The following is a 15,983-nucleotide window of genomic DNA, read 5'->3' as shown; positions in this document are numbered from 1 at the left end:
AAAAGCTATATGTAAGCCATGCACAGTTTTACAACTTTAATGAATGAGAAATTACATTGTTTTCTATTCTGGGAGTAGTGTTGAAGTCAAAATCCGTAAACAGAAAGAAATCATGGCGTGTTGAAGTTCAGTTTTATGCCTATTCTCAAACTCCAGCAGTGATTACGTGACGTAAAAATCAAAATCACATGACCGTTGAAAAATAATTTAACTGCCATTTTTTATTAGACCTTTTTTATTTCATCATGCAATTAGCCTCAAATCACTTACCCGATCGATGTGTATCCACTCTTGACGACATAATAGTAAGGTACTTGTTTACTCAGATATTGCCTTTTCAATTTCAAGCACCAAAACAGTAGAGCACGCTGTCTCTTCTAACAGTTCTTATTCTTAACCCAAAGTACATATATTAAGCAGACATCACAACAACGGAAACCAAAAACGAAAAGAAAACGTCTGCGATTTCCTAAAATTTAGAACGTTTTTTTTTTTTTTTTAGTTTAACGCCGTTTTTTCAACAGTATTTCAGTCATGTAACGGCGGGCAGTTAACCTAATCAGTGTTCCTGGATTCTGTACCAGTACAAACCTGTTCTCCGCAAGTAACTGCCAACTTCCCCACATGAATCAGAGGTGAAGGACTAATGATATCAGACACAATGTCGTTTATCAAATAGTCGGAGAACATACGCCCTGCCCGAGGATCGAACTCGCGACCCTGAGTTCCGTAGACCAACGCTCTTACCTACTGAGCTAAGCCGGCGGGCTAAAATTTAGAACGTAGACAGCTGAGTGCATGTGGCATAAGTTCAGCTTATGCGTATTTGTTTTAGCTCGATTTTGATGAAAGCTTCAAGCTAATTGGAACGACTCTCGAATTTACTTCCTGGAATAAACAGTTATTGTGTCATATGAGAAGTAACGGTCGTTCCCCCAGTGGGGTTCGAAGCAATGACCCCTGGATTGAGCTGCCGACACCGTATCCAACAGACCACCACTCAGTTTATTGTTGTGACAGAACACCCAATTTTAAAATCCACGAGCACCTTGGTAAAGATTTTCTAGAAATACCAACCTTAAAACTAAATGTGAGTGTCTAAATTTTTAGCTCACCTGAGCACGAAGTGCTCAAAGGTGAGCTATTGTGTTCGCCATGTGTCCGTCGTCCGTCGTCGTCCGTCCGTAGTCCGTCCGTCCGTCCGTCGTCCGTCGTCAACAATTTGACTGTTATCACTCTAGAGGTCACAATTTTAGCCCAATCTTAATGAAACTTAGTCAGAATGTTAATCCCAATAAAGTATTGGACGAGTTAGATATTGGGTCATCTGGAATCAAAAACTAGGTCGCCAGTTCAAATCAAAGGAAAAGCTTGTTAACACTCTAGGGGTCACAATATAAGCCCATTCTTAATGAAACTTGGTCAGAATGTTACTCTCAAAAAAGGCATGGACGAGTTCGATACCGGGTTATATGGGGGCAAAAACTAGGTCACCAGTTCAAATCAAAGGAAAAGCTTGTTAGCACTCTAGAGGTCACACTTTTGGCCCAATCTTAATGAAACTTAATCAGATTGTTACTCTCAATATGATCATTAATGAGTTAGATAGCAGGTCATCTGGGATCAAAACTAGGTCACCAGATCAAATCGAAGAAAAAGCTTGTCAACACTCTAGAGTTCACAATTTTAGCCCAATCTTAATGAAACTTGGTCAGAATGTTACCCTCAATAAAATCTTGGACGAGTTTGATATCAGTTTATTTGGAATTAAAAACTAGGTCACGAGGTCAAATCAAAGGAAAAACTAATTAACACTGTAGAGGCCACATTTTTGACTGTATCTTCATAAATCTTGGAAAAAATGTTAATCTTAATGGCCTTAAGGTCTAGTTTGAATCTGGGTCATGGAAGATAAAAAACTAGTTCTCCAGATCAAATCAAAGGAAAAGCTAGGCTACACTGTAGAGGCCACATTTATTACCATATCTTAATGAATCTTAGTCAGAATGTTAATCTTGATGATCTATAGGTCAAATCTGGGTCAGGTGGAGTAAAAAACTAGGTAACTAGGTCAAATCAAAGAAAAAGCTAGTTTATACTCTAGAGGCTACATTTATGACTGTATCTTCATGAAACTTAATCAGAATGTTAATCTTGATGATCTTTAGGTCAAGTTCGAATCTTGGTTATGTGAAAAACTAAGTCACCGAGTCAAATCAAAGGAAAAGCCAGTTAACACTTTAGAGACAATATTTTTGACCATATCTTAATGAAATTTCGTCAGAATGTTAATCTTGATGATCTTTAGGTCAATAGGTCAGGTGAGTGATACAGGGCCTTCATGGCCCTCTTGTATTGAAAGAACGATTGATAATTATTGCACAGTCTAGGAAATTTATGAAAACGTATTATTTCTACTTATATATTGATTTATCATTGTATATAATCCATATAGATTGTTAAAATTATGTACAGTCAAACCTGTGTTAAAGACCACCTCTGAGCAGAGACCACCTGGCTCTTAAGACCACCTGTTTTGTTTCCTATTGTAACATTTACAGTATATGTCAACCTGTGAATAAAGACCACCTCCAAATAAAGACAATATTTTGGCTCTCCCATGAGTGGTCTTTATAGACAGGTTTGACTGTATAGAAAAAAATCTATGCTCGAAATTGTGATAAAAAGTGTAAATATCCCGCAGACTTTCACTATGAAAAGTTCAGGTCTTGTCTGAATTTGTCAGATCGATACCTATATTGCATTATTTTACCGCCTTTACTAAGTATATTCTGAAGTTTGTTTTATTCAATTCTACGTTATAGAAAGAGATGAAAAAAAACATTTACGCAACGTAATGTTATATATATTGGGTTTATATGGGACTCTTAGGAGAAAACATCATAAAAAGAAATATAACTACACGGATCTTGAAGAATATGTAGTGTATTATAAAGACTAAATCACAATCGTTAGTGATGAGAAGAAGAGATAATACCATAAAAGCAATGGCTGTCTAAAAACAGCGCGTTCAACGATTTGAAATTCTTCAACTTAATTCTAGCTTAGAAACAAAACTTTGAGCAATATTTTTAAGTTGACAAAGACATGTGTAAGGAAGAAAGCACATGAATTGGTATTTTTTGAGAAATCTGCTTAATAATGATAATATCTTAGCAAACTTTAAGCAAAATTTTAGAGTTTAAATGAGGCATAATTTTGACAAAGTCGTCCGGTGAAATTATTTAAAAAAAAGCATTCGTGCAACGGACATGTGATTCATATTTTACGTTTTCCTGTCAATATTTTATAGACCGTTAAAATAAAGGAACTGGCGGATATAACAGCTGCCACTATGTAAAATAAAAGTATCCATTTAGCATAGTTCAATATATTAAATTTCTACTAAACATGAAGCTGACTACTTATAAACCAGGAACAGGTAATAGTATTGAAACTTTCAAGTGTCTTAATGAGTCGTCTACTTTAAGACGTATTTTACAAATACTTACCAGCATTCATAAGATTCACAAGAAATTTATTTTCCCCAACACTATTTATATCCACAAGATGACCTTTATCAGCAACGCATGCAGCCTGTTGAAACAATGAATCGGAAAAAGCATAACTGTTGTTTTGAGACATAACTGTCTTTAATTTTTAAGACATTTTCTTCTGTTTGTTCTGTAAGAGAAAATTTGAATATATGAAATCCCACATTTCTATCTGCAATTTCCAATTTGCTATAGAGTATACAATTCTGAGTAAAGATTCCATCGAAGCAACAAATATTTAGCAGTGAGACTGGATTTCATTTCAGTCTGTGCAAAACGCATCGTAGTTCCTTTTGTAAAAGCTTGAACAAAACTCAAAAGAGCATTGCAATACTCCACAAAAAGATGAAAATTGATTTAGAAATTTAATATCCGCTAATTTTCAGATGTGTAGTTAAAATATGATAAGGACTTTTGACTGGCAAACGGTCTCTATTTTTGACAACTTACTTCAGCTTCTTCCCAGACTTTCCTGACTTCTCTGCTGTATTTATAACAATGTCCTCTGAAGAATGTCCACCCTGAGGGACACTTCGCTATATCGGAAAAAAGAAAAAGCCTGTAGAATATTGAATTTTTTTTTTTTACTTACGATAGTTTTAATATCATTTTAGCTAAAGAACGAATAATAATTGTAGTATGTGTGTGTTATAGAAGAACTGATATATCTGCACCGTGACATATGTATTAATTCCAACGCAGAATTACATTTCGCTCCGCAAGTATTGCAATATTTTACATGCATATTTCTTCATAAAAAATCGTAAGACCTACTACAGCAAAACAGAAGACCTGTCCTTTGTCAAATATATTAATCATTATCCGGATATTCATAAAAGCCTGTACACTGATCACAAAAGTCGTTCACAAAGAACTGTTCATCAAGAGTTATTCTCGCCTCTATTACTACTTTCACTAAAACATGTGCATTGGTGAAAAAAATCACTGGAAATCGGCCTTTTATTTATGATATCGCTCACTTTAAACCTGACGTCGCAGTGATTTGATCATTAATGACTATACTTAGTTTAAACCGGGTGTTCACAAAGAAAACTCCATATTCTTAAATCAAAAGATAACAAGGAACTTGTCACTACCCACAAAACTAAGCCCATTGGCAGTCATATACAGAACTGTTCTTTCTAATCTTTCTAATCCAACCGAACTGCTGTATTTCTAGATAATCAGACGATAAAAACACTTTGCACTGAAGACTACTCACCATTAGCTCACCAAAGGACTATTCATATAATATCAAACTGACGTTTGAAGAGAACAAGTCGTTGACGACTATAATAATCGCAAACCAGACGTTCATAAAATCTGTTCAGTAAAAGTTATACTCACTCTTGGCCAAACGTTCACATATAATATTGATTGACAAATCTGCTCAAATATATCCAAAGGTTCTTAAAGAACTTTCCTCACCTTTTACTAGGCGTTCACAAAAGTAGGTACGTTCGAGATTGCAGTCTGCATCGTACCAGTAGCTATTGCTGTCCATTTGAATACAGGCTTCCCCATTAGGTTCGTTAGCCGCCCAGCTTTGATAACTGGGGTAACTGGCTTCTATTCCGGTTGAATCCCAAACATGCTTTCCTTCATTCTCTCTATCAATCAGACCTATCCAAGACTCAGATGAATTTGACGAAACTTCAAAATAGAAAAAAAATTTAAAATCTAGCCATTAATCTTGGCAACTTTCAACTGAAATCTATAAACTAATCTATAATAATGTTCGGTCAGGTCATCTGTATCTTCTATCTTGGTACAAACGATTCTCAAAGGGCCAAGTATTGCTACATTTAAGTTAATATGACCACCACGAATCATGATTATTTATTTTTTGTTCTGCTTAATTGAAATATATAAAAGAGAAACGTTGAGTCTAATTGATTTCCAAGCAGCCCTGTCCGATGTTTCTTTTTTACTTTTCACAAACACTGAATAGGCTCATAACCTAACTCGTCATTAAGACCGCTGTAGGGCCAGTAATAGTTGGATATAAGTATTTCCAAATGCTTTTAAACGCAGAATTAATTTACTCAAAAGAGAGAATAGTGCATACAAGGCTGTTGAGGTCTGACCTTGTGACAATGCTTATAAGTTCATAAATCATTATTGTGGTTGTATCTTTCTTAATTCTGACCAGAAAACTCATGCTTTAGGTGACTTAGATACATTAACAGCTTGCAGATTAACTTATTTTGTTTCAATGAACTCACAATTGATACAGAAAGTGCTTTAAAGGTCAGAATTATGATTTTCTTGTACGTTGCCATGACAATGGAGCATTCTTTTAAAATTCTAGTAAAAGTTTTGGACAGTTTAACTTTGTAGATTAATTATACACGAATTAGTTTTGTTTTGTTATTATTCTGTATGTGGAAATGTAATATCATTTTCAGCTTATTCTGTAATACTTCAGACATCTATAAATGAGTTTGCTAAAAACTCATTTTTTTGTAAATTTTTAAAATTTTCTAAAAAGCTCAAATAGGAATGACCAACTAAAATTCCTACTTAAATTAAAAAAGGTATTATGGTTCTGCTGAATCCATACAAGTACTATATTCAGCACATACACTTTCCTTTTCCATCAGAAATCGGAAAATATACATGTAGGCCAGTTTTTACAGATAATGTTATATCTTAAAGGGGGTAGTAGAAATTGGAGCTTCTAAAACTATGAAGCTGTTGAAAGACAATATTTACTTTAGGTATGTATTTCAGGCAAATATGAAAATATGTACTCTATTTCAGACATAAAGACCACTTTATTTAAAAAATTGTAACATTCTAATCGAAATTGGCTATCAGGGATAGCCCTTTTTCCAAAAATGTATAATTTTTATTGTTTCCATGGTAACCAGAGCTGATTCATATCTTTACACACTTAACTCTTCATAGAAGTCCTGTTTACTAAGAAGGGTGCAGATATGAAGTAATTCTTGGACTATTAGGTACCGGCTCCTTCTTCGATTTTTTCGTGAATACAGAGATTGGTTTTTAAAAATAGCCAAACCAAATTCTTTAACACATTAGAAACAAATCATTATGGGACAAAGATATAAAAAAAATATTGCTTTGCAATACCTCGCTCATTTATATCAACCATATCATAATTTTCCCTTTGTTATGTTTTAAAATATTTTATAGCAAACTCGAAGCAGCATTAAATGTTATTCTCGGGTCTGCCATAAGAGTAAGTATACAACTAGGGACCTGGATCTACACTGTTTGTCGATTAACCACCCGATCAATTCAAAGTGTCAACCTGCGTAGATGTGTTTACACTGAACTACAGTTTACTGCTTGGAACAAATTTATTTGTTGTGCTGCCAATGTTGACCTGGGTCTGCATTAAATAGCGATCTAAGACCTGAACAATTTTGATAGTTGATCCACGATTTTCTAACCGGGGTTTATATGGAATGTATTTACTCTTTTGTAAACCTTGTCTACATTGAATATCAATCTGCGATTATATTAGATGTTGGTCTACGTAATGGTTTATTGTAGATATTGATACACGGGTCCAAGTTAATATCGATCCTGAATTGCAGACCCGTATATAGTGAATGTCAATTTACAGCATAACACACTTTTTACATGTTTATGTTCGATTGCATACCTATTGTAAATGGGTTCCATGGTATCATTTATGTCGATCAACGACCTGCTGAGTTTTAAAAATCGAACGACGATCTACAGTTGCCGATCTTATAGGCAATTTCGTACATCTCTTAGGGAGGTCTTTCACAACGAAAGCTTAAAATTCGCTAAGGGACCTCAATTCTGTTTATGCGCATACATCCAAAACAACCTCCCAAAGATACATTATAATATCTTACAAATTTATATTGTTTTATCTCAGGTTTGTATATAAATTTCAAACAAATATTTTTTGAGCATCTCACATTAATAAATGTTTTACAGATACGTACAGTTACTTCTTAGCTCAACCAGAAAGGCCTTTTCTGCAGAACTTTCGATTTCTACAAGTTGTCCTTCAACCGCGTAGCATGAAGCCTGTAGGAATAAGATTATAATTGTCATTATGATAATGAAGTAAATGGAAATAAGCACACAAACACTGGTGTTTTTAATTTCTGTGCGTATAATACAGTAATTCATCGGAAACAGTGTTTAAATTGTACGAATTAGTGTTCTTTCGTACGTACATGTTTAAGATAAAGACTTATTTTCAACACTTACTTGAGCTGCATCCCAATTTGCGGTCTCACTACCGCTATAAAAATAACACTTCTCTCCGAAGAGTGTCCACCCATCTGGGCATGACGCTAGAGGAAGAAAATATAAAGTTTGATAAAAATGAAACAACACTGCAAACAAGTGATTGTCGTTAGAGAGATATCTGGTTAGTATATGCTACTTAGGAGTTCATATCTAGTATCTCCTATTAGACGTAGGACACCTACGTAGGAGATACTTAATCCTAAGTAGGAGATGCTAAGTCCAACGTAGGAAATTCTATGTACTACGTAGGAAATACTTAGTCCTACGTAGGAGATACTAAGTCCAACGTTGAAGATTGTATGTCCTATGTAGGAAATTCTGTGTCCTACGTAGGAAATACTAAGTGCTACGTAGAAAATAGTATGACCTACGGGGGGAGGTAATAACTATTACGTGATATTTACTATCTGTTATGAAAGTGATACTAAATCCTACGTTGGAGATGCTAAAATACTGACAAACATATTACCTATATCAGGGTGAAATCAATGTATACTTTTTTAGATATTTGCTCATGATTAAAGTGATCCGCACAGTTCAACCTTATTCTAAGATATTATTTGGAATTGTTCACGTGTAGAATGTTTGATATTTTACATTTTAGAAAGGTAATAATGCCGTTGAAATAAATTTACCAACGCGTTGCCATTAATTCCTAAAATGAATTCCGTTACCGCACACAGAGGCCTTACCCTACATTATCAGCGAACATGTAAATGGCTTTACGCGATAACTTCAAGTTTCAAATTACTAAACACACAAAACTACTAATACATATTAAAGACGGTTTTCCTTAGCAATAATTTGGAGATTATATGTAGATGAAGCACGTGGCTCTCAACATGCTTGCAAGATCGCAAGGCTAACTGATACCTTCGACTACAAAGTATTTTAAAGATTTCAAGCTATATAATTACATTTTCAATTATATATAATTTTGTTAAAAGTATCTTTATTGCAAATGATCAAGATAAACTTGCACCGCCCATCAAAGCATTGATTCAAATCTCGGTCCATATTTTTGAAGATATTTGCTCTTAATAGTATGATTGATACATAAGGATGTTATCTGGATCAAATGCATTCTCATGAGAAACTGTTAAACTGACATCTGGGCTATATTTACAAAATCATTCTCTAAAGTCATCGTTAGAAATTATCACGAAATTAAAGATTGAGAGGGTGTAAACTACACTGATAATTTAAGGGCACGTTTCTTAAGTCCCCGAAGCTCTCAAATTTGAATGTGACTTTATTGGTATCAACAATCTGTTCAAAAGATGTAAGTATTGGCTAAAACTCACAGATAGAATAAACAAGGATATGCAACATTCAAAATATTGGTCAGATAACGTATAAAACGCCAAAAGGTATAAACAGACACTGTTATTGTCTATTAGGTAATTGATGTACGACATGACGAAGTTATGTATATTCCTTGACCAAAATTGTGCAAAGTTAAGTTCCAGAATGTTCAGTTCTTTGTTATATATCTTTTTATAGGATTAACCATATCATTTACATGTTACTTGCCGGTTCAAATTGATACTTATCCGTTTTTATTCTCGAGAGAACCGTTCAAAAGCAGAATTATACATTACATATACTTCATGCCAGTAGTCAGTCGAAAGAAATCTTAATAACGACTTTTACAATTTTATTAAATTAATGCGTGTACTTACGTTCCGTGACCTCTCTTTTCTCTAGACTCAGAGCAAAATGAGCAGCTGTAAAAATAAAGCATATGTATATGTGTAACAATATTAACGGTAAAAATCATATACTACTATGACCAATATCTTACAAACGGAAGAAAAGAGTTTGATAAGTAATTACAAAAGAGAAGATAATGAGTTTGATAAAACAAATGAGAATACACTTGGTTTGATAACGACTTTTGAGAAGACAACGGGTTTGATAACTACAATTGAGAAGACGATAGATGTAGTCATTATAAATGAGAAGAAAATAAATTTAATCAGTATAAATGAGAAGACGTTGGATTTGACAATTATAAATGAGAAGACGTTGGATTTGACAATTATAAATGAGAAGACGTTGGATTTGACAATTATAAATGAGAAGACGTTGGATCTGATGTTTATAAATGACGACGGATTTGATAACAGCAAATGATATATAAAAATCACTGTCTTCATATCAAATGAACAAGTAAACATTATAAAAATTGACCATTATGATTATAAGAAATCGTTAGTCTTAATTATCAAGTAAATATATCTTTTATGACTATCTTCACATTTAAGACGTTAATTAAATTGTGACGATTATCTATTTAACGAAAGAAGATTCGTTTTAGGTCGACTTAATTAATCAAGTTAAATATGGCCGTTATATCCTGTGCAAAATTAATCATAATTTTTGATTTTGGTCCACATTAGTTTGCAACCTCATTTTATGCACTGTTGCTTGATAATGTCTAGTTAACCCGGCTTTATGCGCATATTGTTCGAAGTGCGGAAATGTGGAATTTATGCAACTTCATTCTGACCAATCGTTTGATTATTATGTCCTGCAAAAACTGCATTATGCTCAAGACACACAGTATAATCACATTTTCATCCAAATCACAAAACATAATGCAATACTTTTACAAACATAGCGTCCAAAATACAAAATATAATTGGGCTTGCACATAACAAAGGATCAAATAACAAAGCTTAATGAGGATTTTGCATGACGCAGCGTCCAAATCACAAAGCATTATGCAGTCTGTAATCAAATTAACAATTAATCTACGGAATCTTGCAGGAATTATGACCAAATCGAATAGTATAATTAAGTTTGCATATGACAAAACGTCCAAACCACAGCATAATATAGTTTTTATATGACATTACAATAAAATTCCAAAGGACAATTCAGTCATTTTAAGAAAATAACAACCAAATCACATGACATAATGTAGGTATTTCAAGACATAAAAATCATCTATCATATCTGTTACAGGAAATATTATCAAGGACCTGAAAGAGTATATTCAGGTCTTCAGATAACACAATATTAAAGCCATACAGCATATATGCGATTTATGCAGGACAACCAAACTACAAAATATAATCCAGTTTACCTAAGAAATAAAACATACTGTAGTTCCCAAACATATCATACCACAGAGATCAATTTTACAGTATTTCCAAAAGACATAACAACCTAACCATAAAGAAAGCTATAGCTTTAGCTTCTACAAGACATAAAGAAACAAAAAAGGTCATGATGACCCTGGATCACTCACCTTTGTCATATGAGCTATATGTTTCAAAGTTCAAACTGATGCTAAAATACTAAGAAAGTAGATCAGTAGGTCACATTTATGGTTACTGAAAGATTAGTATGCAAAACTGTACATGTCATCAAAATTTCGAGACTGTATCTTTAAAAACAACAAAATAGGTCAGTAGCTCATATTTATGGTCACTAAAATTCAGTTTTTAGATCAGTCTGCAAGATTGTACATGTCATCCAAATGTCATAGCTGTATCTTATAAAGCGTTTAAGTACGCCATACGTCACATTCATGGGCACTGGAAGTCAGTTTTAAGATTGGTGTGCCAAACAGTACATGTCATCAAAATTTAAAGGTTTATCTAAAAAACATTGAAGTAGGTCAGTAAGTCACACTCAAGGTCACTGAAAGTCAGTTTTCAGATCGCTGTGCAAAACTATATATGTCCTCTACATTTCAAGGCTGTATCTTTAAAACAAGAAATAAGGTCAGTAAGTTAAGGTCACAGTCAAGTCTAATTACTTGAGGTCATCAGGTAGTTATAATGGAACAATAAGATAATTTATGAATTATATTTTCATATATAACTCATATACAAGTGACCCGGGGCCTCTTTTCACCACAGGGGCATAAGTTGAACAATCTTGTTAGAGAACCACAAAGGAGTGCTACATACCAACTATCAAAGGATTAGTTTTCCCTTATCTAAGTCTACGTAAAACTTGGGGCCCTTGGGCAGGGCTTCTTTTCAACACATGGCATGATTTGAACAATTATGGCAGGGGACAATTAGGTAATCCAACGTTCCAAATATCAAAAACCTAGGCTTTGCAGTTTCAGGCAAGAAGATTTTTCCTATGTAAGTCTTTGGAAAACTTGGGACACCCTGGGTGAGGCCTCTTTACACCTCAGTGGCATAATTGGAATTGGAAAGGACCACTAGGCAGAGCAACAAACCAAATATCAAAAGCCTAGGTGTTGGAGTTTCAGAAAAAAAGAATTTTTAATTTTTTTCCCTATATATGTCTATGTAAAACTTTGTACCCCTGGGGCCAGGCCTCTTTTCATCCCAGGGACAGAATTTGAATAAATACAGTAAAGAGTCACAAGGCAATCCTACAATACAAATATCAAACGCCTAGGTCTTTTGGTTTCAGGAAAGAAGACTTTTTTTAAAACAGAAGTCCTATATAAGTCTATGGTAAACCTTGAACCCCAAGGGTGGGGCCTCTTTTCACCACAGGGATTTAATTTTAATAATTTTCGTAGAAGGTAATGCTACATTATATATATAAATAAATATCAAAGGCCTAGGTCTTGTGGTTTCAAACAAGAAGATTTTTATTTTTATTTTCTATATAAGTCTATATAAAATTGGGACCCCCCATGAGTCGTGGCCTCTTTTCAGCCCAGGGTGTTAATTCGAACAATCGTGATACAAGTCTACCAGGCAATGCAACATACCAAATATCAACGGCCTATGTCTTGTGGTTTCTGAAAAGAAGATTTTTAAAACTTTTTTTCCGTACATGTCTATCTAAAATTAGAGACCCCCGAGGCGGGGCCCCTTTTAACCCCAGAGGCATAATTCGAATAATCTTGGTAGAAAACCACTAGAAGGTGTTACATACCTAATATAAAAGCTCTATGCTCTGTGCCTTTTGACAAGAAGATTTTCAATTAGTTTTCTTATTTAAGTCAATATAAATTATGTGGCCCCCGGGGCGGGCAGTATTTGACCCTAGGGGGATAATTTGAACAATCGTGACAAAGGACCACAAGATAATCTTACATACGAAATACCAAAGCCCTAGGCCTAGTGGTTTTGGATGAGAAGACGAGACGAGTTTTCCTCTATAAATCTATGTAAACCATGTAACCATCCCCCCACAAGGCGCAGCCTAGGGGAATAATTTAAACAAACTTGGTAGTGGACCATTAAGATAATGCCACATACCAAATATAAAAGCCCTAAATATTGTGGTTTTAGACAAGATTATTTTCAAAGTTTTTCCTTTCGGTTGCCATAGCAACCAGATTTCTTTGACTAATTTTCAATGAGAATCTTGCATTGAACATTCCTGTGAGTTTCATCAAAATTGGACAGGTGGCTTAGGCTGGGAGGTTTTGACAGACGACGGACGCCGGACAATCACTGACGACAATAGCTCATCCATGAGCACTTCCGGCTCAGTTGAGCTAACACCGAGGTTTACAAAGTAAATTTCGACCAAATCATAGGAGAAATAATGAAATTTGCACAAGATATAACGATAAAACCATAGAATTATATGTGTATAATGGATAGCACAGCTGTTTTGTCCATTAAAACCTTTGTATTAAAATCAATCATTTTCAGTTGTTTCGCGACAATTAGCAATAGGCAGAACATTACTGGTCATTTTCTTTATTCACTGTCTAAATTCTTGAAACAAACTATTCGGATTTAAACAATTTGTTTATTTGTTATTCACGTATGTCGTTCTTCCGTCTAAAACTCGTAAATAATATATGTTAAAATTTTCTTACGATTTTTCTAATGTGTCTGGGAAGATCCATCAATAAGGCCTTATCAAATTAAAAAGTTGTTAATCAGATTTGCCGCACGCATATTTTCAGAAACATTTTCTTCTTTTTTTCATGCGCTTGCCCCATTGAAAAAAAATCTAGTCAAAACTTTTGGTGGGCTACTTTACGGATGTTACAGTGTACAAGTGCTTAATATTTCAGTTCCAGATTGTTCTAGAATAGACTTAAATGAAAATAAATACATACTTAAATACATACTACGCACACATAGTCTACAATATATCACAAAACTTATATTTAGTTTCATTAAAGTTATTTCCACTTAATGCAGTAACGCCAATTTCTTCCAATGTTTAACAAATTCAGTTGCAGCAATACTGGATTTATTTCATTGAAAATTGGATGAAAAACATATTAATATATTTGATTACATCAATCTAAATTATTTTGGTAAGGGTAATACGTATTGATACATGTCACTTCTTTTCTTTTTGCTGTTTTTTTTTTTTTTTTTTTTTTTTTTTTTGACAACGCAAACAACTTTTCTGGTATTCAAACTTACTTTCATTTGAATCATTTTTAAATTAATGTAAAATGGCTTTACATTCTATTTCAAGGTTTCTATTTGTCAATCGAGGACCAAATCAAGACAAATATATTTCTTCGCTCTTCGCTCACTCTTAATTTTCTCAAAACCAAAAAAAAAGTATTTAAACTTTTTTTAGCTCGCCGCCACGTTTTTTTTCTCTTTTATTTTTCTCCCCAGAAATAAAGTCCGGTGAGTAACTTTTCATTTGGCGTGGTCTAAGTACACTTAGAGGAGCTTTAACTATACCCCCTATGTTAGATATATGGACTGTTTAAGCGGTGTGTCAATTGCTTTATGTGGAACAAAGCGGATTTTGCTGAATATGGATGAAGTATATGGTGTGCTGGAATAATATTTCCTGTCGTAAGAAAATAAAGAAATTTAATGCAGAATATCTTACGATTCTGATCGTACCAACGACGTAGACGACATAGGTGCTGCCAAAAGTTATTTACGAATAAATTATTTAGTTTTATCATATTGCCAAAAAAAAGCAGATTCTGACATTCAAAAACCAAAGCTTGACCTTAGGTAGATAATCAAATACAATGTTTAAATAAAAACAATCAAATTATTTTTAATTTGGTCTTTTAATGGCGTTCGGCACATTTTAGAGTCCAATTTAGGACACCTCAATGAATACATTTGAACTGGAACTATTTTACCAAAAACAAATCAATGATGTAATTATTTATCTTGAACTGCGTTTGATTGTAAACTTTCTTTATTCATATCAGTGTCGTGGATTTTGCATTTCGTTGTTTTTACTTTTGCGTAGTATTTTTGATAAAAGTACCACTTGTAGTTCCTTATTGGAACACATGTGCACCGTTGTGTGTAATGAAACAATTTTGTAAACTTTGAACCAAACACATCTATGTATACCATACAAATATTTCAGTTTCACTTAAAACGAGAATAAGCTTAACTTATATTTCGTTTTAATATTCATATAACGAACAAAGAAAGTACTTACATAAACTGCACACAGCAACAATCAATCCGAACGTGATGATATTTTGTAAATGCATTTCAAAGACATGCAGAACAAGTGTTTCAATCGTCTTTTTCGTCCGAGCGCCGAGAAGAAAATGACACGTAGATATTAAACGACTTGGTGATTTATATAATTATTTCGAAAACATGTGTTTCAATCAGCTCAAATATTCTAGAGTTGTACAAAAATTCGACGTGAGTATGTCTATGGATTAATTATTGTCAAGTTTGTTTAGAAAATGAAACATATGCTTATCAATTTAGTTCCTTTGTTTGTCAAATACATTTTACATCATTTGGCGATGTTTTGTTTAGAACCGTTATGAAATATTCTATCCTGAGTAATTTCTCATAAACCACCCATAGTTTTAATGTTGTGCTTTTGTGTTTGAAGCGAACACGTTTATCTACACTTAAAACAATGAAATTCAGGAAACAATGCAGAAAGTTTTAAGCACAATGTACCATATGTTATATTTGAAAGTATCTTAGCTACATCTTAATTATATTTACGAACAAGCAGTATCATGTATACCAGTTGTCGTCTGCTGAAATTAGTAATTTTGTTATTCTTAACTATCACACCTTGAATATATGTCTTAGATTCAACGAAATACAGAGTACTTTCAAAAGTGTGAGTATGTGTACGTGTGCATGAGAGAGAATTTATTTGTAGTCGTCACTAGTGATATAGACTTGTACAAGTTCTCACTGAAAGAAGTTGTAGGGTGCGGTAGGGGAGGAGGGAGTGAGTGAAGAATGTTGCACTTACTATGACCACTTTCGAAATTGACTCAATAAAACCCAG

The 15,983-nt window shown here is 33.8% G+C and overlaps 1 protein-coding gene across 2 annotated transcripts in view; it reads right to left on the bottom strand.

Moving 5' to 3' along the window:
* LOC123539215 (macrophage mannose receptor 1-like) overlaps positions 1-15,466 on the bottom strand; it is a 46,438-nt gene extending 30,972 nt beyond the window's left edge. The window contains exons 1-7 of one of the 2 annotated variants that reach the window (XM_045323743.2): positions 15,156-15,465; positions 9,497-9,541; positions 7,773-7,858; positions 7,502-7,586; positions 4,983-5,207; positions 4,005-4,090; positions 3,513-3,597 (exon numbers count right to left, since the gene is read on the bottom strand). In XM_045323743.2, coding sequence (XP_045179678.2) covers positions 3,513-3,597; positions 4,005-4,090; positions 4,983-5,207; positions 7,502-7,586; positions 7,773-7,858; positions 9,497-9,541; positions 15,156-15,210 — 667 coding nt within the window. In that variant the 5' untranslated portion in view covers positions 15,211-15,465. Of the gene's footprint in view, positions 1-3,512; positions 3,598-4,004; positions 4,091-4,982; positions 5,208-7,501; positions 7,587-7,772; positions 7,859-9,496; positions 9,542-15,155 lie in introns of both variants that reach the window. The other variant, XM_045323744.2, reaches the window with a different exon arrangement.
* Positions 15,467-15,983: the final 517 nt, after the last annotated feature.

Source organism: Mercenaria mercenaria, chromosome 18 (assembly GCF_021730395.1).
Source record: "Mercenaria mercenaria strain notata chromosome 18, MADL_Memer_1, whole genome shotgun sequence".
Lineage (NCBI taxonomy): Eukaryota > Metazoa > Mollusca > Bivalvia > Venerida > Veneridae > Mercenaria > Mercenaria mercenaria.
The sequence above is the reverse complement of the archived record's forward strand: the minus strand, read 5'-3'. Positions and strand labels throughout refer to the sequence as shown.